This window comes from Antrostomus carolinensis, unplaced genomic scaffold (genome assembly GCF_000700745.2).
Source record: "Antrostomus carolinensis isolate BGI_N321 unplaced genomic scaffold, ASM70074v2 scaffold26292, whole genome shotgun sequence".
Lineage (NCBI taxonomy): Eukaryota > Metazoa > Chordata > Aves > Caprimulgiformes > Caprimulgidae > Antrostomus > Antrostomus carolinensis.
The window spans coordinates 704-26,804 of record NW_010300577.1 but is presented as its reverse complement, the minus strand read 5'-3'; the positions used below and the strand labels follow the sequence as shown (position 1 = coordinate 26,804).

The window sequence follows — 26,101 nt, the reverse complement described above, 5'->3', positions numbered from 1 at the left end:
AAAAATTCTGCACTGGTAACGACACTGGAGTGACTGTGTGACATGGAAATGCTGGGCCCACTCAACGTGGTGGATTTCTATGCCTGACGCTCTGGAATCTTTTCATGGGCAGTCATATGCTCAGAGTTTCTCATTCAGTCAAGTTTTCCGTTTCATCTTGCTACATAATTTCTAAGCGTCTCTCTCAGCCCTTATCAATTACAGATCTCTCCCCCAATATTTTTTTTAAGAAGTCCTAATCAGAAACTTCAGAACTAGGTAGCTTCATTTACCAGCCAAATAGATACCATATATTTCTGTAAGACAGTCAGCAGAGGAATAATGTAATTTGTCAACAGCTGAAATAATTCAGCACAGGGAAATCAACAAGCATCAGAAAACAGGAAGCTAGACATACTGTTGTAAAGAAAGGGAACACCAAACAACTCTACAGTTAACACTGTTAGTGAGTCCACCCCTTCTGAAAATAGCTGGCTGATCACCAGATATAGATTCCCAAGAACCGTTGTGGTAATAATGCTGAGGTTTTTATACTCCATACTGATTAACAACTTACCAGTTATTTGCCATTAAAATAAAAAATAATGATGACAATTCAGAGCTAAATGTCACAGATTGAGACCTTTCAGTCTTACATAACTGTATTTCTTAAGGCTTTTGAAAAATAAACTGGCACAATGGAAAGTACATTTTTACTTGATCTGGGCTGGAAGAATTGGTTCAAACCTCCACTGACCAAAAGCAGAAGATTGGACTCCTACAAGATCACAGTTGACAAACACTACATACAAATCTTCTTGGCCAACAGTTTCTCATTCTTCCACTACTGCTGTATTTCAGTTTTTACAAATGAATGCCTACAGTCTTTAGAGAGCTGGACTTGGGTTTATTGCTTAAAAACCCTCCCTTCACAGTTCAATGAGGGTAGACTTACACACAGTCCTTCCTGCTATGATATCAATTAGAACATTTTATTTCAGGTTTAGAGAGATATTGGGGACATCCATATCCATTTAGTACCAGAAGAAAGGACACCGATGTCCACAGAAAAAAAGTAGTACATTAGGCTAGTAAGCTCTCACCTTATATCACTTCTGTTTTGTTCCTCTCCTGTTGCACACTCCTGTTCCTCACTTCTCCAATTCCTCTGCCTTCACAGTTTGAGAAGGCTAGGTAGCCATTAGCCCACTGCTGCTAGCTGCCCTCTACAATGATGTGAGGAACTGCACTATGGACTTGTCTCAAAGATTGTTTGCAAGGACAGTCACAAGACCACCAGGTATCTTTGAGCCACCGGGTGATGTGAGGAACCGCACTATAGACTTGTCTCAAAGATTGTTTGCAAGGACAGTCACAAGACCACCGGGTTCTGGGAACCCCAATGTGTGAAGGTGCCCTGCCCGCAGGGGTGTTCTGCCCGGACATGTCCCTGCCCAAGTGCTGGGGGGCACGAAGAGATGTGCCATTGCTATGGAAACTACAGCCCTCGAAGGGGTATTTAAGGAGGACCAGCACGGGCAAGGAGGGGCAGGCAGAGAGAGAGACAGAAGAGAGACAGAGAGGACGACCGCCTGACCGCACCGCACCACGCCACATCACCGCTGGAACAAGCAACTGAGACCTCCTTGCCTGCCCCTCACCGTCCCCTCACCGTCGCTGGACCCGTGGTGGTGACTATTCTTGCTGCCCTATCCCGACTCCTTGCTTGATTTCCATCTTTCATTCCATCCTGTCCTATCGCTATTCTCTTTATTACTCTTCTTTTTGTAATAAAAGGTGTTCTGGGAGTGCGGCATGTGACCTCGTTTGTGTCTTAATCTCGCTCCTGGGATCATATCGAAACCTTCCCCGACATCGGATCGGGACATTTAAATGATCCCGACATCGGATCGGGACAAACAACTGCCTTCATCCGCTTTTATTATTATCACTATAACTTAAGACTGGGGAGGAGGGGAGTTACTAAGGACCACCGTGGCTGTTCAAAAAAAGCCTTAAATGTTAAAAAAAGAACTCTTCTGCTCATATTGTGCACGTGCTGGAAAAGTCTACTCATATCAACACTGAGTTCAGTAAAAAATCTTTTCCAGTTGGCACGATTTCATTGTAAACTTAAATAGAACAGACTGGATGCTTACAAGACAGTGAGTTATATACCACCTTTTGTGATGTTTTTAGTCCAATATTTATTATCTTCATGCTTATGATCAATTATGATAGACCACTACTTCAAATAGACATATTCATTTTTTGCATTCACTTTGGTCTCTTTTATATTACAAGCACAATCAAACTGCACCACCAATTGCATGTTCAGTAACTGACTGAATTAATCTCTACTTAAGAGTTTAGAGTGTTAACACTGAAATCGAATTTCCTGGGAAATCTGCAATTCATTATTGGTGGCAAACACTGGGGAAACTGAAGGACTGCGTAATGACACTACACAATTTGTAAAACTTGTTAGCCACTTGCGAGTATTACACTAAACTGGATTAAAAGGCACTTGTGAGTGTCTGCTACAAACCAGTTTAGTGAAGCAGGCAGGAACCCTCTGGAAACATAAATGCTTGTAATACTCAAAAATTCACTCCTCCATTCGAGAAAAAGAAAAACGGCCACAGCTCCAACTACTGAATTTTATTATCATATCTGGTAAGTCAAAAGTATCAAATTTAAAGGTTGTTCAAGATACTAAGGAAAAAACACACCCCATGTAAGGGACACTGGGGTGCGGAAACAGTTAGACACCAAGCAACAAGACCCTAAACCAAGCAGACACTAGCTAAGGAATCAATATGTATTTTGTTAATTGGACAAGTTTTGCATCATCAGAAACACTGCATGGGTTCTGGTACCCTTCAATTATCTAAAAGACATCTGGAGTCCTGAGTGTAAGCACCTGCACAGTTTTATCTAAGCAGTAAGCCTGCCAACTAGACTCAGGTGCTCAGAGCTAAGCATTTCCAGACATGAACCTGTCAAAGCATGTACTGAAGAACAGGTGATGCACAAAACAAGAATAACAAATGATGAAAGTCTATTTGCAGAAGGGTGGATGCATTTTTGAAATTGGAACGTTATCCTCCATCACTGGCAATAATAAAACTCCTGCAGAAAACCTCCAAGAACAACCCGAAACATACATGTCAAAAACTTGCATAATTTACCCTTCTCGGTTCGCTACTGGTGAAGCTGGCAGCTCTGGCTCTGAACTCCACACACAGTGTTTTAAAACAACTCAGGTGTTGCTTGAGAATCTCAGTCATCATTAGTATTGTGAACACTGTACTGAAACCCTGCTGTGTTATTAGTGCAAGCAGCACGCAGACACAGCACTCTGACTGTATCTCCTGTCATTTAAAATAGCTCTTCCAACTGACAGGGAACGTCCTAAAACCACTTTGCTCACCGTTTGCCTGTGTTTTCATTAAGAAGTTGGTTCACCTTTGTTTAGCATCTATTTTAACAGTATTAGGCGAGAAGCGAGAAGAGAAAGGAGACCTGAATCCAATGTTCCCCAGTCTCAGTGCCTCAGGAGCAGCACTTAGCGTGTCCCAACACAAACAAACAAAAAAAAAAAACCAACCACAATGTACTTCACTCTACTTATGTCACAGCTACATATTATTTCCAAAAGCTAAAAGAGTACCACTCTAAAAATGAAGTAACAGAATTTAATATGGTTTACCTGGACTGCCAGACCCGCAAAGTCATTTAGTATTTACTTGGGCACCATATTACACTTTGGAATCAATGGGAATTTAGGCATCTAGGCATCTCTGCAGATGGGATTCACAGAATTCAGTTTTCCATTTTCCAAGAAAAGCATATGCAACTTTCATAAGTAACTTTAAGTTCAAAGATGTCTTTCACACTATTCAGCAGCTTGCTCAGGATGAAAAGTTTCTCAAAAACAGGAGAAAAAGGAAAAGACCAAAACGGTCCCTTAAATCACTACCCGATTTATTTTACAGAAATGTGTGGCAATTTTACAAAACCTCTAACTCTCATGACAAAAAATCTCAAGTGTGATAGAAATAAGGATCAAATGCTAAACAGCACAAACTTTTCATTGCTACTATTTTACCTTGAATTCTTTCACCTTTTCCATGGTTATCAGGCGCCTTGATGTGTGGCTGGAAAGCATCTGCTCACAGTTGCTAATAAGTTTCAGGCACGGGTGGCGGGGAATGATCTCTTCTGTATATCTGGAAGAAATAAACATTCATAGACCTGTAAGCTCATGAACTGAAACACTTGCATCTGAAACAAAATTCATACAGATTCTTCATAAAATGCCTTACACTAGAAAGTTGCTATGCATTTTAATCTGATTAAAGAAATTCAGGTATTGGTGCTCCAGAGTTTTAACATCATATAACGCAATCACCTTGTGACATAAAATGTGTAGAATAAATTAAAACCTCGCAGTAAGGAGACCCACACACACATTTTGTACATGTATTTACATCATGTTAATGTATGCTCACAGGCCTGCCTGTATCATTTCAGGTAGAAAACAAATCTCAGCCAATCAGGAGTAATAACTTATCCAATCAGGAGCTGTGATTTTAAAAACATATTCCAATCAACATACATAAAGCTGCAGGAACAAGAGACTTAACTCTGGGTCCCTAAAAGGAGACCATTACACTTCAACCCCAGATTGTATTAAACCAGCTCTTATTAGACAGCGACATTACTGGACTTCAGAATTTGGTGTTACAAATGCATCACATTGTAATTATTTTTTCTAAAGGGAATTTTTAAAATTCATTATCTTTTAACGTCAGATGGTAGCAACACTGGCTTGCAGTTAAATCCTATCTGTAGAAGCAAGCAGTTACAGTGTTTTAAACATCCCTATCACAGAATCACAGAATGTTGGGGATTGGAAGGGACCTCGAAAGATCATCTAGACCAATCCCCCTGCCGGAGCAGGAACCTAAATGAGGTCACACAGGAAGGCGTCCAGGCGGGTCTTGAATGTCTCCAGAGAAGGAGACTCCACAACCTCCCTGGGCAGCCTGTTCCAGTGCTCTGTCACCCTCACTGTAAAGAAGTTTCTTCTCAAGTTTAAGTGGAACCTCCTGTGTTCCAGCTTACACCCATTGCCCCTTGTCTTATCATTATCTCATAAGCATACTATTTCCTATAGAAACAGCTTTCTCTAGATTGCTTTCAATCCTTCTATTTCTCCTAATACTGAAAGAGGAATTTAAGGATTTAAAAGCTTTGCACAGAACTAGAGGAGCAGGAAGTATTGACCTAGCTAATAAGATAAATATGATATCAGTCATCCTTCCTATATACTGAAATATAGAACAGCCATTTAATGTTAGTTTTTGTAATATGCTTTCCTGTAATAGGTACTACAACATAATACAGAAGATGGTAGATGGTACTGTCAGTGACTATGATTTCATATAAAATGTTTGCTCTTGTGATTCCCCAGTGCCTGGGGATCAACAGAAGTCAGACATTAAAAAGTAGAACTAAACTTTTACACTTATCACTTGAACTTAAAAGATACAAAGGAGGAGCTTCCTGTGAAGAAATGGATTTTTCAATGCACTTTACAAAGTAAGTATATTGTTCTGGGAGAAAGAGAAGTCAAATCCAACACAACTCAACACAGGATCCATCTAGGTGCTGATGGAAATCTTGACATTTCTTCAAGGTAATAGTGAGCTGTTAAACAAGTAAGACAATACCAAATACAGACTTGTAAATAAGAAAAAACCCAAACAGTACTGCCTCTTTTCATTGTTCCAAAACTGCCAGATCCCAAAACAACACTTTGGACATTTCTCATGTGTGAAATCAAGTCACCACTTCTGCTAGGTGAGGTCAGAACATGCTTTTGACAAAGGAGAATCAATTCTCAACCGTTTTTTCTATTACACAAGACTTGATGCATCTAGTACCACCAAACTGTCTCTCTTACAAAGGTAGGCACTCGCCCACAACATCTTAAAAGTTTCTTTTTATAACCATATAAAAGCCTGACTGCAAAGGAATTAAAAGAATTCAGACTCAACAATGATTTACATGTCAGATTGAAAAACTAAACTTTGGAGTGAGATGCTATCTTGCAGAGGGAGAGATCATTATCACTTTGTTAAAAAGCCTTGTCTGTTAGCATTAATGCATATATTCCTACATTCTTTCAGGTAAAACTGAGAACATTATCAAATAAAAAAAATAGAGTAGCAGTGGTTTTGATAGACATCTATTTTAATCCAGTTTTGGTTTTAATTTAGGGAAATACACGAGGATCTCAAATAACACATGAACCTGATCGCAGGTGTTGCCAAGAGATATTTCATAGCACAAGATCTTAGCAGACAGTATCTTGTCTTCCCTCCACAGACCTGCTTTCATGTTTGTTCCTCTGTTCATTATTACAGCTGAAAATAAAGTGGTTATACTGATATTCTCTGCCAATAGAGACTCCAGTATTGGATATATACTATATATACTGCATATATACTCCAGTATTAGATATATACTAGCAACTCCAGTATTTCAACCTTCATTGCGTAAAGCCGATTCATAACAGCATGTACAAATTTACTTTTTAAGAAGCAACCCAACTAGATTTTGAGAGAGCTGACTTCCCTAAAACAGCAACTAAAGTAGAACCAGCATGTGCAGTTTGTATCTAATACTGTTGTGCTGAGGAAGCTGCTCTTACCAATATTCAATGAGCAGACAAAAAGCTCTGTTATCTTGACAAACAGAATAAACCCAGTAACTACAAACAGAGTTTACTGACATAGAAATGTAAGAATTCAAAATCACACACAGTCTGTCAGAGTTAAGTATGTATAGACAGACATTTCGATAGACAATTAAGTATAATACTGTTAATGGCATTCATTGTTTTGTTTGTCAATACTCTTATAAGGAAAAAAGCCTAAGATACCAATTCTACCACTAAAAAAAAAAGAAAAGGCAAGCTACTAAGTGCACTCTTCTGTTACGGAAGCATCTAACAGACACAGCTCCTTTTGATTTCCAAATTATCAAAACAGCATGTGATAATTAAATGTAGGATTGTCACAAGCCATTTCCATGGTGAAACCAGGGACAACGACCACTTTAGAGTGTCTGTACTATATTTTCAGTATAGTTCAACTGTACACAGAAATATATGACATTGTAGAAGCTATCTTCACAGCACATCTGCATCTGGAAGGTACTTACGAACAGCTACTGTACATCGACTCCTCACTTTACTATGAAACAGTTTTTGAAAAAACCCAAACAAACCAACCAAAAAAAACCTCCCTCAAAAGCTTGTCTAAGAGATGCTGAAGTGAGGTATACAAACAGGTGCCTTTTCTTTTTAAACCCAGTTCTAGTCCCAGGCTGCACTACTGAGCAGACAGCATCATGCAGTCTCTGCTGGCCTCTCTCATCCTTAACAGGGCTGCTCCCCTATGCTTCCTGCCTCTCACTGCCATCTCTTGGTCACTTGACACTTGATTTCTCAGAAGAAAGCAAAATTAGTAGTGCCAAACCTCAAAGAGCCAACAACCTTCTCTTACAGGACCTTGTCATGCACCTCTATCAACTACTCTAGCAGAAACACATATTAATAAGAGCCTTGCTACTACTATCTTAGAATTCTATCTGCACCTTGAAAGTCTTAATTTTCTAACCTTAAACTTTAACCAACTGGACATGCATTTGCAAGGACATGTGAAGGCTTTTTTCTTTTTGGTAATAGTCAGAAATTATCTCCATCCAAAAGCCTTATTTCAAAATCTGCTGTCCCACATACAAAGTTTTAAAATATGAAGTCTGAGCATTACTCTTAAGTGCTAGTTCTATGGAAGTTCCAGCTGTACTATGCCCCAAAAGAAAGCACAGTGAGAATGTAGCATCAGTTCTGACATGCTACATACCAGAAATCGAGAATACATACTCAGGCCTGTAGATCGGCAGCCAGTAAACTAATCTTCCTCCCATCACCAGATATTCTGCTGCAAACTTCAACAGGTCAAAAAAGATGTCGCTTAGATGATAATTGGATGAAACGAAGATGTGACTTTCTGTGCTAAACAAAAAATTTACAAGTGTAAACATAAAAGGACAGGTAAAACCTGCATTTTTAATTAAAATTTAAATCAAACAAACAACACCCCCCCTCCCCAAAAAAAAAAAAAAAAAAAAAAAAAAAAGCAAATAGCACTATCCTAGATTTGCAAAACTATTTAGGACAATCCCAGAGTACAACTTCCACTATGAGGAATATGACTTCCCAAATTGTGGAAGTCAAAGAATCACAAGCATGTTGGGAATAGTTATTTTGCACAGCATCTTTCTTAAGGGCAATTTAGAGTAAAAGGAAGAAGACAAAGAAAGCCGGACAGTGGAGAAGCCACATGTTATCTCTGAAGAGAAAGGAGCAATGGAAGCCCAAGAGGGAAGGTGAAAGTAAAACAGGGGGATTCCATTTTAGACTGATTTTGCAGGGACTAAAGAGAACTTTCTGAAAATAGGAAACACAAGGTAATGGCGGCTCATAGAGACAAGAAATAGGATTTGAAATCTGCACATATGCAATGATAAGCAGGGAGAAAACAAACAAGGAACTGTTGAACACTAGTTTTGCAAACAGAACAAAAAGGGCTTTTCTTCTTTCATTATTATTACTATCATATTTTTTAACTGCTGACAGCCAACCAAGAAATAATAAAGATTCTAAAACTGTACCTGGGTTTCCATTAAGACATTTATATTCCACAACAGACAAGACAGCTTACCTACCTTCTTTCAGCTGACTTAACTGTTTCCTTATGTGAACCCATTCTGCGAGTAGCTTCTCTGATACCATACGGTGCTATACAAAGCAAATGCACAATGCAGAGATGAGAACCTCACCCTTTGTCCAAATAACACACAATTATATTATACAAACATAACAGAGCACAAAGTGGCTATACAAAGTCAAAAAAAAAAAAAAGGAAAAGCTTTTACAAAGTAAGTCAGTAAGGGTAATTTCTTCAAGATCTATTAAAGCTTCTTGCTCCAAAAGGTTTCTTTAAAACTGTTTCAAAGAAAGTCCTTCAGCTCCAAGAGGCTTCTAGCAGCCTAGATGTTTGCTACACTACAAAGGACAATGCTTTTCGGTTTTGTTCATTAAAAGATATTCCTTACATTTCCTACATGTGACAAATAATCCCATCCTCTTTTGTTTGACAGACACAAACGTCTCCCCTATAACACTCAACTAAACTTTTTCAAAATCAAATTGTGTATATTGGAATTTCATATTATACAAATGGTAATTCTCACACAGACAGATAAAAAGAGCCAGAGATGGCTTCTTCTCATACATTTTTGCACATTTCTAATAGCATAACGTACTTACTTCATGTTCAACACATGTTTCTGTGAGACTTGTTTCAGCATCATGGAAGCACCCAGATCACCATTTTGTAAATGCAGAAGTTGTGACACAATTTGCAAACTTAGTTCTAAATCATATTAATTTTCTACATTGTCCTATTTGGCCAAACAGGCCAAATAAAAATTATCAGGCAACCCACAAAGAAAAATCACACTCTTTATTCCTAATCAGTATGAATGTGTCATCGTAAGAGCCAGCACTATAGATCAGAAATTGCTGTATCAAGCAATTTTACTTATTTATTCCCTTAGCCACTACTTCCTCTCATGCATGACAAATGGTGTTAAGCACACAGGTTTCTAAAAAAGCTGAGGATCCTTTCAAACCACTAGTGCTCCTAGTAGTTAAGTTTATCAGAAATGCATTAAAATTTCTCTTTGGAAGTACTCCAATAAGCACTTAACATTTAAGTCTCCAGAAGTCCATCACAACTGCATGGCAGACCCCAGTCTGTTGCAAATCAAGTCCTAACAGCAGCACGAATCATGCTGATAAGAAGTCTCTGTGCATCAATAAAGTTATGCCTTTACTTAATGAGACTTCTTTGAAGGAAGATTTTCAGCCATATTGATTTCTACTGGTGAACATAATATTCTCTCCATAGAAGAAAGTATTATCTTCAGCTTTGTTACACATATATAACTACCCTTAAATGCAGAGATGTCAAATGCAGATTCAATTTCTATAGTGCTGCTCTCAATGGTCATCTTTTGTAATACAGAAACCACAGATCTGAGCCCTCATCAGGACATTAAATCGATGTACATAGGCACAGACATGAGCAATAATCTTTTAGTCATAGTTATTAAGCAACAAAAAGCACCAACAAACTTACGATCGGTAATGATTGCATCAAAGAGCATCCCTTTTCGCCATATTGGTCTTGAAGAGTCAGAAACCAGTGCATCAAGGTAATATTTCTCTAAACCATACTGTCGGAGATTAGCTCTGATATTTTCATCGGGCCCTCTCCACTTCTGGTTCTTTCTGCTTGCCTTGCCTAGGGGTGGGGGGACATGGAACGGGGGGGGGAAAAAACATACTCAACAACAAACTGTTTTATAAGAAAACCTTTCATACACTCTGTCTTTTATTTTAAAGGAAAAGCATTAAATGTCACATACAAAACCAGAGTTTATCCTCTGCCTTATTCTACTCACTGTCACAAGTATTTGTGATAAACTTCTCAAGTAGCAAGGAATAATAAAAATACATGAGAAAAGTTGTGCTGCACCATCTGCATAGAGTGTCACAGAACACATTTATAGAAACGTTGGTTTGTAAGAAGTTCTCACTATCCATCAGTCATAATCCTGTCCAGTAAGTCAGATATAATTTGCACTGCAGTTTTTCAGAGAAGAGTGGCATTAGACTTCCTGGGTTAGGTTACAAGAAGCTTCCTACATCACAGACTAACAAAACATACAGCTGTTGTAATTATTATTTGGAACTTTGATTTGGTTTTCGTTATTCTTTTTATAATATATTTCCTGCTTAAAAAATAAAATTAGATTTAGATCCCTGATTAAAAAATAAGCTTAGCTAGGACACATGTAAATTGATCCATAAAAAATAAGCATGAACAAATAAATCCTATGAAGATTAATGTTGCTTTAAAGTCCACTAAGTATTACCCGCTACCATCAGTATTCTTAAATTCCAGAGAGTATGAATTCAGTGGCTTAGAAACATGTAACATACCTAACCCGTGGATTGTGTTGTAATCTATATCAGTACCACACACGTATGCTCCAAAGTGTGCTGAGGAGATTAGAAGGCCACCTATAAAGGGGACAAAAGGGGAAAAGTATAAACTGCTATCATAAATGTTAGCTGTGCTAGGATTTTTTGCTTAGGAATTGAGTTCACACCAGTAGCACACTAGACCCAAAGCTAGACCCAAGGAAAAAAAAAAAAGAATTAAAACTACCAACAAGTTGGAATCACTACGCAACTATAATCAGAGATAATAACAGCAGGGAAGTGATCCTTCCCCTGTACTCTGCGTTAGTGAGGCCACACCTTGAGTACTGTGTTCAGCTCTGGGCCCCTCAGTTCAGGAAGGACATTGAGGTGCTGGAGCGGGTCCAGAGAAGAGCAACGAGGCTGGTGAAGGGACTTGAGCACAAGTCCTATGAGGAGAGGCTGAGGGAGCTGGGGTTGTTTAGTCTGGAGAAGAGAAGGCTTAGAGGTGACCTCATCACTCTCTTCAACTACCTGAAGGGAGGTTATAGCCAGGTGGGGGTTGGTCTCTTCTCCCAGGCAACCAACAATAGGACAAGGGGGCATGGGCTCAAGCTCTGCCAGGGGAGGTTTAGGTTAGATGTTAGGAAGAAATTCTTTACAGAGAGGGTAATCAGGCACTGGAACGGCCTGCCCAGAGAGGTGGTGGATTCACCATCCCTGGAGGTTTTTAAAAAGAGATTGGACGTGGCCCTTAGTGCCATGATATAGTAATTGGAGTTGGATCAGGGGTTGGACTTGATGATCTTGGAGGTCTTTTCCAACGCAATCTATTCTATGATTCTATGATTGTATGAACACTAAGTCCCCTGTCTGGTATACCTGATCAAGACTGGTTTTAGCAGTTTGTTTACAGTTTTCTGTATTTCAAGGCAATAAGATCCTTTAATCATTACATGAAAAAAAAACCTTTTAATTCTACTTTGCAAGCAGCAGAATTTCAAAAGGTTAGCAAACAATCTGAAAAATCATCACCAAACGAATGGCAATTCTACCATGTCTGTTCTCAAAGTCAGTGTCCTCAATTGTGTCTAAAATCAAACTTGTTGCATAATGTGGCCATTCCCTGAGTAAGAACCTCGTTAATGTAAATACCTCCAATGTAAACAGCAATATCAAAAAAGTTTCTGTAATTGTTTTGCAGTGTGAAAGCTGTACACAAATGCATTTTTTCTGTGAGTATGTGGCCTATTTTGTCTGTACATTTATTAGTGTGCTCATCCTGCAATAAAACTAATTTTTTAATCGTTACTATTGTGATCTGCTTTCCTAATTAGAAAAAAAAAAAAAAAAAAGGCAAATGTGATTTCCCCTTGAAACTGGGCAATGGTTGAATAGCTCACAGGAAAGAGCAAATGACATCTCTTTAACAGCTTTCAAATTAAAAAAAAAAAGAAAAAAAGACAGCAGAAGCTTACCAGAGAGCTGTGGTGCTGATTTGTTAATAAGCAGGTATGTAGTTAACAGGATGGTTTAAAACAGAATAGTGACTGAGAACAAGGTTGTGAACCCCACACTGCCGCTGTTATGGATACAAACAGTCCTGCTAAAATAAAGGGGACGACTGCTGCAGGACAAAGAGTTGAACAGCACAGGGAACCATGCACAAGCTGGTTGTGGGGGTGACATCAGTTCTCCTATTCACAGGCAGCGTGGAGAGGAGCATCCCAAATGGCTGCATTCCCCTGCACCACACACTCAGCACCAACAAATCCCTAACACACTGCGAGCCCAGGCTAAAGATCCCATCTCAGGGCACTAGAAAACTTCTACATCACAAGCTAATGAACTCTAGCAAAACTGAAGGTGAGGGAGAAAGAAAAAAAAAAAAATCCTCTGCTTTTTCTTGTGAAATGGATCAGGGAAAAAGCAAGGTTACTCACCCCAGAGGAGTCACCCATTTCCCTTCTTGGCTGCAATCCCTCAGAACAGATGGGTAGTACCTCCAGAGGGTCAAGACAAATTTAGCTAGCCCTGACCCCAAGTATGGCATACCACCCAGTCCTATAAAAAAAGTAAGAAGAAAGTACTTTGCCCATCTAAGAATGCTTTTAATCATATGGAAAAAAAAAAAAAAAAAGTTAAGAAAACACGAACTTACAGCTTTTAATAAATCTCAGCTGGTACTAGTTCAACTGAGTTCACAGAGAAGGTGCACAAATACTTAAATATTCTAAGATGGCCAGCCCTTTGACCTACTATATCAAACAGATGTATACAAAGGGTTAATAAGAAAATCTCTGTGTCCCCTGATGACTATTAGCAGAATGACGATGGCACAGAACTTCATGCCTTTCTATTGTGCACTATCTCCCCCATCTCTTCGGCACAGACGAGGGTCTGGTCATACCACTGTCCTCCAGGATGTCAAAGAAAAAATTCCTGTCATTTGCAACTGTGCAGTATCACAGAGTGGCAATGGGAAAGTAGAGACAAACATCTTTGTAAGGTACAAACAATAAGCTTACTGAGATAACCAGAACAGACTGTCTAGGAGAAAGTACAAAGTACTCAGGTAAAAGACTTGATTTATTCTTCTAAAAACCTCCAGGCTTCCTTCTGCCCAACAATGAGGAAAGAATATCTAAACAGTTTATGGGAGTTACATTTTACAACTCAAACAATCCTGGCCATTCCAATTCTGCTTTACAAAAAAGGGGAATCAAGTTTCCTAAACCAGCTTTGTCAAAAGCACTTTTCATTCCAAGGACAAATTCTTAGACTAATGTGGAAGACTTGTGATTTGGCTCAACCAGCAAAAATGGTGTTTCCAACAGGCAAACACCATTTTGCAAAGCTGTTCTAATTTGGCACTATTTACCTTTTCAGCATAAAGAACAGGAAGAAACCAAGTCAGTTATTAAAGATGCACCAATAAAGAAATCTGAACTGCAGTTTCTTCAAAGTACTCCTCAAATCCTGAATGTATGTTCTTTCCAAATCCATCAGCTCAAACCCCCTGCATCACTCTCAGCTCTGAGCTACTTCCCAGAATTCCAGTGTCAAGGCACTGTTGCACTGAAAAACTTGAAAATCCTCTAAAGGATCTCAAAAGACTATTGAAATTCCTGGGGTTTACTCACCAAAAGTAAGTGCAAAAGTTGCTGTTTAGTCATAAATACACTTTATTGACAAATGGTGTGCCACTTGGTATCTCCAGTGTCCCTATGTACCTTTAATCTCAAGCCTGTACATTACAGCTGTTTAGTGCAATGAAATCACAAAAATTGCACTTCAGATCACTAGGCAATTTGGGAAGATTTTTGTGTATGTTACACTTCTGAACTGAAACAAAACTTATCATTTGTCTTGAATTTCTATAGCTTCACCAATTCTACGCGATTTTTCTTTCTCTAACTTTACCCTTCCTTTTTTTTTTTTTCAATTTTCACTCCCAAGAGAATGAAAGCTCTCCGAGAATTTTTTGCAATTTAGGTTTAGCAGATTTTTGTAAAAAGACACAAAGCCATAGACACCAAAATGAAACAAACTGCTTAGAGATAAAGTAGAGGAATTTCCTCAGCCTTTCAAAGACTACTACCCATCTGCAAGGAATACAAGCACAAGAAGGAGGAGGAAATTTCATAAGACATTATTATGCACACAAAAAATCAGGTTGTATACAAACAAAAATTTAAAACAAAAACACAGTTCACTGGAGCATTGTGTTTCTGAAAATATTGTAACTCTGGTCTGTTTTCTATGGCACAGAGAAGCCACATGCTAATAAGAATTTGTTCTACTAGTGACCCTGTAGTGTTGTCTTCTCTCTCCCTAACTTCTCTGCAGTGATTTCTGCCATGAATTCTCTTTGTCCTCCCACTAATGTAAGTATTTTTAATTCTATGCGACTCATACGTAGTCTTCTTGATCAAAGTTGAGCAAAATCCTGGTCAGAAACACAGCCTTTGTTAAGCTTTTGAAGAAAATACTATAGGTAGCTTAACAGAACATACTCTTGTATGATTAAATGGCACAACCTGACACAACAGATCTTCTATTTCACCTACAAAACAGCTGTGTTTCCCTTAGGTAAAAAGTACTTCTATGAGAGAGAGAGTAATACGTGGAATAAAAGCTCCCTCTCCTGGCCTAACTGAGGAAACTTCAGCTGGGGGCGAAAACATGGTGTGAAAATTGTCCTGAAGACAAGACGTGATGGTACAAGGAACTGACCACTATTGAATGCTCTGATCTAACTATTGCTATGCCGCGTTAGGTGCCCAGAAGTGCTCTCAGCACTCATCTAGTCATCTCCAAAAATACTGCTCCTTGTAACATTCTAAAAGCAGCTGCAGGGTCTGTTCTAGCCAAAGTTCAGTTCTTAGTCGCTTTGGATCTTAAACAGTCCAAGGCACACACGAACTGGTGTTTAAGCCATGTTACATAAAATAATACAGTGAACATAGACTTGTCAGAAGTATAAAATAAACTGTTTACATCTTCTAAAGTTAGTCTCCTTTCGCCAAAATCCCTCTCAGGTTAACAAAACATTCATTTTATAATCACCATTTTGTTTCTGGTATCATCTCAGTTGAGCACCAGAAGTTGCTGAGTCAGGTAAAAGTGTAGTATGAGCAGTAACACAATCTCCTAGTTTTTCCTTCAGTAGGGAAAAAAAAAAAGAAATACCTGTTCCAACAAAGGGGTCATATACAACATCATTGGGTTTTACTCTCCCGTGGTTTGCCATAATGAAAGACAGGCAGGCATCCATGCTAGTATTTCCAATGAAGTGTCTCTTTTTCACGCTGTAGGACTCGATAAGTTCTCTTTGGCCATCTGCAATCTGCTGAAACATTTAAAATCACTGCCAGGTCTTAGATACAAGATATAAGCAGACAGGTTAACAGACTTGCTTCAGTGACACCATCCAACAAACAGGTAACTAACTCTTGTTTCATAACACATCACTTTGCTTTCTGCCTTCTGGCCAGCAGGTCGAGGGAGGTGATTCTCCCCCTCTACTCCGCTCTGGTAAGGCCCCACCTGGTGTACTGCATCCAGTTCCGGAGCCCCCAACACAAGAGAGACATGGAGCAGCTAGAACAAGTCCAGAGGAGGCCACGAGGATGATCCGAGGGCTGGAGCACCTCTCCTATGAGGACAGGCTGAGAGAGTTGGGGCTGTTCAGCCTGGAAAAGAGAAGGCTCCAGGGAGACCTTATAGCGGCCTCCAGTACCTGAAGGGGCTACAGGAAGGCTGGGGAGGGACTTTTCATAGGGGCAACTAATGACAAGACAAGGGGAAATGGGTTTAAGCTGAAAGAGGGTAGGTTTAGATTAGATATCAGGAAGAAGTTCTTCACTGTGAGGGTGGTGAGACACTGGAACAGCTTGCCCAAGGAAGTTGTGGATGTCCCCTCCCTGGAAGGGTTTAAGGCCAGGTTGGATGAGGCTTTGAGCAACCTGGTCTAGTGGAAGGTGTCCCTGCTGATGGCAGGGGGATTGGAACTAGATGATCTTTAAGGTCTCTCCCAACCCAAACCATTCTATGATTCTATAACAGACTTCTTTCCAAGCAACAGATATCTTGGTTCAACAGCTAGATAAGTTGTTCAAGACAGAGGTCAAAAATATACAAAAAACTCAGAGGGAAAATTCTTCTGAAGAAATAACAATTAGACCAACTTTACTATTATTCTGCATATCAGAAAAACAATTCTTGGTAATTCAGAGTTAAAAGAATTTCAAAATTAGGAGGAACAGCGATGCACGTTAACACTGCGTGCACATACACGCTTAAGGTCACACATGATTTCCATCTTCACTGGCTTTTCTGTCATGCTCAAAATCTAAATTTAGGATAGCGCTGACAGATCAGAATTTACTGGAAAAACAAACAAAGACCAAAGATCAAATGGTAACACTGTTACATCAGACTTACAAAATATGTTGAAGAGGACCAAAGCAGTCTGGAAAAAAACACATTCAGAATTTCTTCCAACACTATCTGCCAGCTCCAGTCAACATCAGCCGTACTCAGTAAACAAAATACACTTGCCTATTTTTTTCAGGTTGGTTTACTCATTTTTAAATACTTCAGGAATCCAGCACATATGGGACAACAGCTGCAATGTTCTGCAGCATTGCCACAACCCAGGGTGCTTTCACATTAATCACAGGCATGGAGAATATTCACAGGGCTAACAGATCACTTGGATCTCTAACTTCTCTGTGCACAGCCCCTGACCATAGCTGTTCAACCTCAGCAGTGGTTCTCCCTCCTTCCAGCTGCCCTTGCCCCAGGACACTGCAAACACATATTCCCATCAGTCACTGGTGTCATTCTGGAAGATGTCCTTTGGGAAGCCACTTGTTTTCCTCACAGGAAATAAAAGACCAGATCAGATTTCCTCAGGAAATCCTAATACTGCAGCAGGTTTGGAGTGCATACACCCAACAGGCAATAAAGTTTATATAGTAAAGATCTCAGATGACAAGCTCCAGACAGTTTCTGAGCGTGGTTCCTACTACAGAGCACTGCACTGTCAGTGCTCCCCAGGGACAAGCATCCACCTGTGGGCTGGACCTGCTGATGCTCAAAGCCTCAGTGATCAGTCTGTGCTTTTCTGTGGAGGTGTCTGTCCGGACCGCTAGAAGCATTTACAGAACGCTCCAGCGGGGCTGATGCAACTCAGTGTGGCCACAAGCCACCTGCAGTTCCTACAAATCTTTCTTCGTGTTTGCAACAAGCTGCTGGTGTTTTCAGCTACATCTGGGTCCACAATAATATCATACACCACCACAGCTGTGCGGCCTCACTGCTGTAGTTCCCTCAGTAGAGGGCAAGATAAGGTGTGTTCCCAGATACAACTTCAAATTTTTCCACCTCTTAATTATTCCATTAACCTGTTTTTTCCCAGTCACAATAAGGACTTTCAAGACTTGCATCAGTGTATTATGCAGTCACAGATTCAGTCATAATTATATTGTCTGCTTCCAGTAAAACTCAAGACAATTTGTTACATTTAAATTGAAGAATACTTTTCTGAAAATACAAGCTCATAAGAAGGGAAGCAAGCATCCTCACGCACCCATCTACCAAAATAGAGATGAAAGGGCTCTTCTGGAACATTATTAGGATCCATTCCATAATCTTCCAAAATCCAGAAGATGTGTTCTGGATTCTTTAAATTTACTCTTCCTTTGAATGGCAGAAATTCAAGGGCCTACACAATAAAGAAAAACAGAGTCAAAAATAACAGGGTCAAGTTTTTGAAATACACACCCCACAAAAAAAAAAAAAAAAAAAAAAATCAAAGCAAAAACCAAAGCACAATTCCACTTGTGAGAAATGATAAATTACTACTAAAAGAACATTCCAAATTTTCACTGGATTTTTTATATGCTTTTCTTCTGAATAAAGATAGCTCAAATGACTAATGATCAGAAATCAGGAACCATAACATTTTTTATTAAATGAACAGAACCCAACTTTAGAGGAAATGAACTGTGCATATTAATTATGCAATTTTCAAGTTATAAAAACAACACTGATAATGAACAACGGGATTTAAAATTTCATTGATGTCAAGCTACACCAAGTTACATACTCAGCATTATTTCATGTACACAAAACCTGAAAAAATAGGAGAGGGTAGCTACTAGTAATACAGATAAGTTCAGTCTCTGCAAATTAAGTAAACAGGATAAATAGCTGCTAAAAATAGAATGTGGAAGAGTAAAAATTAACAGTAATTTAAAAAATGTTCCTAATTAAAATCCTGATACAGTCAGGAGAAGAGCACAAGTGCAGACAAGAGCATAAGGACAGAACAGGAAATCAGCTCATAATCCACAGCTTGCAACCGAAGTCACTGCACTGGCTTGTTCCACATTCTGCAACAATAAATGCCTAATACGGAGATCAAGCACCAGATTTCCTAAAAATCTAGCACCTAACTCGAGCCATCTGAGCCATCTGAGTTTTGGGCAATAAGCTTCAGTTTCCCCAGCACACCAGGCTGAAATCAGCAGTGATATTTGTTTGTCTTTGTATGCACCTTACAATGGTCTGTTTAGAAAAAAAAAAAACAAAAAAAACAACAGTGTCATGAATTTTGAAGGAGAATGTTAATTCAGACACAAAGATCTCATTTAGAGATGTAAGGCATAAGCTGTAAACTGCTTTAAGATCTTCAGGAAACCCAAACTGAAACACACTCTAGACAACACTGATAGCATGGAATAAGAACAATGTAAATAGATTAAATTTATGTCAAAGTTTTCTTTAGCATCTACTTACATCTATCTTCTTTATTTTCTGTGCTTGGGTCAGTGTTTTATTAAATGTATGAATATGTACTTTGTAAGTAGAGTCTGACTGTAGATATGGAAGCTGAAAAAAAGGCAAAGACACTTTCATTAGTACTGCTGCAGCGTGATTAAGGAACCATATTATCCAGATTCTTCCTATGCATACCATCTTGTCCATTGGATAGTTCTTCAGAGACACGTAGAGCTCCTCCGCAGATCTTCCGTGACCCCACAGTTCAAATATAGACCTGAAATTACAAAGTTTTTTAGATGCAGTCATACAGGGGGAAAAAAAATGCCTTGCAGATACTTACTCATTTTAATCTTCTTATTAAAAGTATTTAGGCTTTGCTTCATGGAGTATTGAAGTACGTTATTTAACTACTAACATGGGCTTTAGTTTTGATCTTAACAGGGACACAGTTATTTGTAATCTTAAACTGGTATTTCAATTAAGCATTTTTATTTGGTAACATATACTAGAAGGTAAATTTCAGTCCCAGTACCCTTGGATATCACCAGACCTTTTTCTGGCACACAGTGATACCAGCGAACGAGACAAAATTCATTTGTACCTATTGATTTGGTGGGGTGAGCAAAGGCTGAACAAGGTCAGGAACAGACTTTCAAAGTGTTATGTTACCCTGGAGTAAAACAAATCATGTAACTGTAACATCCTATGTGTAATGACATCATCAGAGCTTCTACCCCATTTTAAGATGTGGTTGTGATGTCTGATATTTTCAGAGGTTTGTATGCTGTCTTTTTTGTTCTGTTTCCATATTGCTGGCTTTGAGAAAAGCTTTGCTTTGGAAGATGAGATAATCGATGCTACTGTAACGAAAGTACAACACCACACAGAATCATAGAATGGTTTGGGTTGGAAGGGACCTTAAAGATCATCTAGTTCAAATCCCCCTGCCATGAGCAGAGGCACCTTCCACTAGATCAGGTTGCTCAAAGCCTCATCCAGCCTGGCCTTAAACACTTCCAGGGAGGGGGCATCCACAACTTCCTTGGGCAACCTGTGCCAGTGTCTGACCACCCTCACAGTGAAGACATCATAGACCTTTCCCCCAGCATCCAAGTAACCCAACCATGTGGATTTTCCATAACTAAGAAAAAAAAAATCTTTCTAGTACAGGAATCCTAGTGTTACTGTGTATATTTCAGACACTCTTATGTCCATTTGCAACACACCATAAACACAGCCTTTAAGGATTAGCAGTGGCATGTAGTACCTTTTCAAACATGACTCTTGAAATAAAATCTTCAAAATGTTCAAAGGTTTACCTCACTCAAGTAAAAACAAGAACTACATTTTACTAAGCGATAATAGGAGACACCAAGTCCCAGAGATAACCCATTTTGTTAAAGTGTTCCTTTCCTGAATAAATTATTTAAGGCTACATTTCTAACCTGCATTTACCCTGAAAAAAGTACATTTTTCACAATGTCTATTTTTTTCCTAAAGCATCTATTTCTATCTCCTGTGAGAATTTAAATTATATTTCCAGATGGAGCAATGGAAATGCTGACAGCATAGGCTGTGTTAAAGAGAATCAAATATTCATCTTTGAATTTTATTCAACTGTTAAAGAAGTTCTTACAATACCTTCTTCCTTCTTATAATACCTCCCAGTACCTATGTAAGTGTAAAAGTAGGAAGGCCCACTTCCTACTTTTACACTTACATAGGTACTGGGCAAAAAAACCCCAAAAAAACAACCACAAAATGCTGGGGAGATTTATTTAGCTAAATATATGCTTCAGAGCTTTTCATACTCATTAGCACTGCAATGGAGATGCTCCAGCAACCTTACTCTGACATATTTCCCCACAACCAGTAGTAGACCAGGAAAAAACAGAGGGCCAGTTATGGCTTCTCCATAAAATCAGTATACATTAGTTGAAAGAACATGGCGTATGGAACACCTGCAAGCTGTTTTGTCATGTTTTACATCCTTAGTAGCCTACAGCTGCTTTTTGAAGTGCAGTCCAGTTTATCTCCATTGCAAACATACTATCATAAGGACAATTTTGTATACGTGGGGTTTCCTTATGCAAGAGTGTACAATCCAAATCATTGTAGATAAAACTGAATGCCTGACACAAGAAGCACCCAACAGGGACCATGCAACGCTCTACAGAGGTGCCCAAAGTAACCCTGAACAGGACAGCACAGCCACCCCAAATTCAGTACTGTCAGAGAGCCATAGTAAGAGGACCTTAGGAATCGAATTCTGAAGATGAATTGAAAACTGGTTGAATACCTGAGCCCAGAGGATGGTAATCAGTGGCATGGAGACAAATTGAATGCCAGTAACTAGTGTATCCCAGGGGTCAATACTGGGTCCAATCCTGTTTGACACCTTCACTGATGATCTGGTTGATGGGGCAGAGTGTACCCTGAGCAAGTTTGCAGATGACATGAAACTGGGAGGAGTGGCTAATACCCCAGAGGGTGGTGCTACCTTGACAGGCTGGAGAAATGGGCCAAGAGGGACCTCACGAAGTTCAGCAAGGGGAAGGGCAAAGTCCTGTACCAGGAAAGGAACAGCCCTAGACACCAGTATGTGCTGGGGGCCAACCAGCTGGGAAGCAGCTCTGCAGAAAAGGCCCTGGGGGTCCTGGTGGACACCGTGTTAACAGTGAGCCAGCAGTCTGCCCTTGCTGCATTAGGAGGAGTGTTGCCAGCTGGTCAAGGGATGTGGTCCTTCCCTTCTACTCAGCACTGGTGAGGCCACGCTCAAGAGTATTATGCCCAATACACGATAGACATGGTCCAATGAAGGGCCATTAAGGTGATGAAGGGACTCGAGACAGGCTCTTTTCAGTGTTTTTCAGTGGTGCCCCGTGACAGGACTTGGCTTGGGCCAGATGACCTTCAGAGGTCCCTTCCAACCTCAATCCAGTCTGTGATTCTATGCTGCTTGTCAGCCTGAACCATCCCTCCAAGGTATCTCCCAAGCCTCACTGGAAAGCGCGTTATGCAGACAGCTCTAAGAAGGACCAAAAGCCACGGGAACACTCACTCTCTGGCATATTCCTGTGCTCTTGAATTTTTGAGAAGGATCCCTGCTGCAGCGGCCTGGGCTGAGGGCTCAGATACCAGCACTAGGAGGGTGACACAAGGAATCACTACATTTCCCTTCTAAACGTGATTTTCAGTTTTTATACATCACTGGTTTTATCCTTTAATGTCATAAACACTTTAAAACAGGCCACTACCTAAACATTACTCAAGGTGACTAAAACCTCGGTGACACGGCAAGACAAGTACTGGCTCTGCAGTGAAGAACACTGTTACCAGACCCTGCATTGATCTCACAACTAGTCAAAAGGATGGGCGTGCTAGACAATCAGTCTTACAGGCTCCAGCAACACCTCCTCAATTCTAGAGGTAATCAGGGACAGTTTACTTTAAGACTCCACACAAAATTAATATTTGCCACAATACAGCAAAATAATTTTCCACCACCTACATTATCATTTACAAGATTTTTTCCCCTCTTACTTTGCACATACTGTCCGTTTCATTAGTCCCCGTGCCATCTCTTCTGAAGGAATATTGAGTATCCAAAACGGAGACTGAAATAAAGAGAAGATAAGTGATGCAAATATCTAGCCAGAGGATGGAACATGAATTACACAACTACACAATTCTGTTCTATAAAAACAGAACATGCATGCTGAAGAATTAAAATGAATAAAAAAATAAATCTGTTAACTGTACAGAAAACATGAGGATAAAACACTGAATTTCAGATAAAAATGTATGTTCAGCTCGAATGTCTCAGAAATTTCATTAGATATTTCATTTTCCCACCACATTTTTGACTTGGTAAAATATTATGATTTGTTTATGCTTCTCTAAATTATTCATCCTCTAAAGACTCAAAACCCTTGTTACACACAAGTAATAACCCAAACCCAGTAACGTTCTCTGACTAAGCATTGAGACGGGAATCATACAGCTTCCTAGCTCCACTCTTCCTGATATGCTGTCTCACTGACTTAGAGGTGAACAACAAATTCAAACTGCTGCTCAATGGTTTTGTGGTTTGGCTCTTCTGAAAAGAAAGCAGAGCCTCCCAACAGATGGCACCATTAAACAAAGGCATCCTGAGGTGCATTTTGTGCATCTTTCACTCAGTTCTGAGCCTTTACTGCAATTGAGAATTGCTCATTTTTTTGAAGATTCCTTATTTTCCTTAGAAACTTCAAAATTTATTCAGCTACTCGCTCTTAATAAAAATACTATAAACAACACATTGTATACCATACATACACTCAAGTAAAACACTTGGTTCTCACTTACATTTACACGAATCTCCTGTTCACCACTGAATTGTCCACCATAAAGCGAAAGCAAAGATGTTATTTCCTAAAATGAAAATACAAAGGTCAGGCTTTAGCAGCATTAACTAATGGGTTTGGGTTTTTTTAGTATTAAAAAAAAAAAAGCAAACCAGATTTTTCTAAAGAGATAATTTCAGAGATAGAGCAGCACTCTATAAATTATGTCACAAGCTGTAACCTCCATAGGGATTATGAACAAAATCTTAGAGATGGCAACACAAGAAAGAACAGCATTTACTACTGACTTACTGTGGGAATCAACAATGAAACGTGTGGAGTAATTGTGTGGCTAGGGCAGAGGTTGACAATTAAATTCAGCTTATCTAAGAAACAGCTTTCTCAACTGCAAAAGAACGAGCTATGTATAGTTTATGAAATGTACAGTATGCAATAAGATCAAGTCAAGCAAACTTCAGTAATCAAATCCCACTGTTTTGCATTCTTCTACTCTTTCATTGCTATCTTTAATGTTCAATCCTATGCTCTCACAACAATATTCCTCTTACAGGTATTTCAACAATTTTATTCAGTAGCTGTCTTCTCCAGCATAAAATAAATCAGAGGCTGTAAACTGAACACAGAAAACAGGAAATCTCCAAGAAACAAGGCAGCAAGTAATAATTTAAAAACCACCCACTGAAAAGGCTTTTGTACTGAAACAGAGAAGTAAACATTGGGGATGTTTCTCATGCAGCCCCTTCACTAGAAACAACACACTGCAGCCTCCAAACGTTACTGGCAAAAGAACACGAAGCTATTTCATTGTATGGTTCTGGGACAACAAAGACACCTGAGATCTTACACATGAATTGGTGGCAACTCCACACTTTACTGGTAATTATTATCTACAGGAAAGTGACAAGAATGAGAAGTGGAGAAAACGCAGTCTGCAAGGAAAGTCTTGGAGAGAAACATACTCATGACTTCTACACATGCTAAAGGTTGTTGTGATAAAGGAAGGCAATAACCTGTTTTCGACATTTACTATGGAGGAGACGAGAGCACTGGGTTCAGATCACAGCAGTGCTCTGGATAAGAGGCGGGAAGATCCTTCCAAGAGCAAAGACAGTGAAGCACTGGAACAGATCTGTCTGAAGATAACGATAAGAAAACATCTAACATGCATCTATCTGTCCATTAGAGACACCCTGTGCTGGAAAACAGGATGGGTGGTGTCACCCCTCAGTATCTGACCCAATTGAAGAGAAATCCCTGACAATGGAGCAGTTTCTTATTGACTACAAACTCAGAAACACAGAACTTTATCCTAGAGACAATTAACAAATGTGAACTTCAACAAACGACTTTGGCTGCTGTGATCCAGCACCACCACCAGAAGAAAAGTAGTCCTCTCATATCCCATATGAAGGTGTGTTAGAGATGGAGATCAGGCAGCTGATCTGGCTGAAAAATCTGTCCTTGCTTGTTTCATTTTCTGACTACTCAGGTCCCTAACAGCTCATCACAAAGCCAAACATGTGGCTGAGCAGTCACCAGAGTACAAGAAGAGGGAAATGGAACCACTTTCTTCACCAGCTGTATCAACCAGGTGCAACTACAACCATGGTGAAAAAATAAAAACTTTCTATGTTACACATCTATCATCTTTTTTTTAATCTAATCTGATGACCTTGCCTAAAGAAAAATTGAGCTGATCATAAATAAATAAATTCACGTTCCAGTCCCACAAAGCAGATAGTAAAAAACAATGCACAAAAGAAAGCCTTAATGAAAACGAGGAAAAGAAATGATGCCATACACATTAAATACTTCAAAGCACGTGCAATGATGACCTACGAATTCTAACGAGATAACTCTGCATTTCAGCAGTATTTTAAACAATAACAAATTTTGTAACCAACTGACATAAACGTGTCAATGACAAGCAAACCGCAGTTACGGAGGCAGGACTTGCTGGCTCCCACACCTGACATGCTACGATCCAGCCACAGAAGAGGGTCTGTTCTCTCTGATCCTGCATTGGCCAGCTGTGCTGGATTTGGCTGGGACAGAGTTAATTTTCTCCACAGTAGCTGGTATGGGGCTGTGTTTTGGATTTGTGCTGGAAACGGTGTGATAACACAGGGATGTTTTCCCTACTGCTGAGCAGCGCGTGCACTGAGTAGAGGCCTTTTCTGCTTCTCACCCCACCCCACCAGCAAGGAGCCTGGGGGTGCACAAGAAGCTGGGAGGGGACACAGCTGACCCCAACTGACCCCAGGGGTATCCCATACTGTATGATGTCATGTTCAACGTATAAAGCTGGAGAAGAAGGAGGGGGAGGCCATTTGGAGGGATGGTGTTTGTCTCCTTA

At 39.6% G+C, this 26,101-nt stretch overlaps 1 protein-coding gene across 2 annotated transcripts in view; it reads right to left on the bottom strand.

Moving 5' to 3' along the window:
* The window catches only part of TRMT11 (tRNA methyltransferase 11), a 30,521-nt gene extending 6,714 nt beyond the window's left edge, over positions 1 to 23,807 (bottom strand). Inside the window, exons 1-11 of one of the 2 annotated variants that reach the window (XM_010163187.2) lie at positions 23,747 to 23,807; positions 22,943 to 23,016; positions 19,592 to 19,673; positions 19,415 to 19,507; positions 18,204 to 18,338; positions 15,800 to 15,956; positions 11,126 to 11,206; positions 10,260 to 10,424; positions 8,782 to 8,854; positions 7,937 to 8,068; positions 4,091 to 4,211 (exon numbers count right to left, since the gene is read on the bottom strand). In XM_010163187.2, coding sequence (XP_010161489.2) covers positions 4,091 to 4,211; positions 7,937 to 8,068; positions 8,782 to 8,854; positions 10,260 to 10,424; positions 11,126 to 11,206; positions 15,800 to 15,956; positions 18,204 to 18,338; positions 19,415 to 19,507; positions 19,592 to 19,673; positions 22,943 to 22,980 — 1,077 coding nt within the window. In that variant the 5' untranslated portion in view covers positions 22,981 to 23,016; positions 23,747 to 23,807. Of the gene's footprint in view, positions 1 to 4,090; positions 4,212 to 7,936; positions 8,069 to 8,781; positions 8,855 to 10,259; positions 10,425 to 11,125; positions 11,207 to 15,799; positions 15,957 to 18,045; positions 18,054 to 18,199; positions 18,339 to 19,414; positions 19,508 to 19,591; positions 19,674 to 22,942; positions 23,017 to 23,746 lie in introns of those variants that run through there. The other variant, XM_029083807.1, reaches the window with a different exon arrangement.
* Positions 23,808 to 26,101: the final 2,294 nt, after the last annotated feature.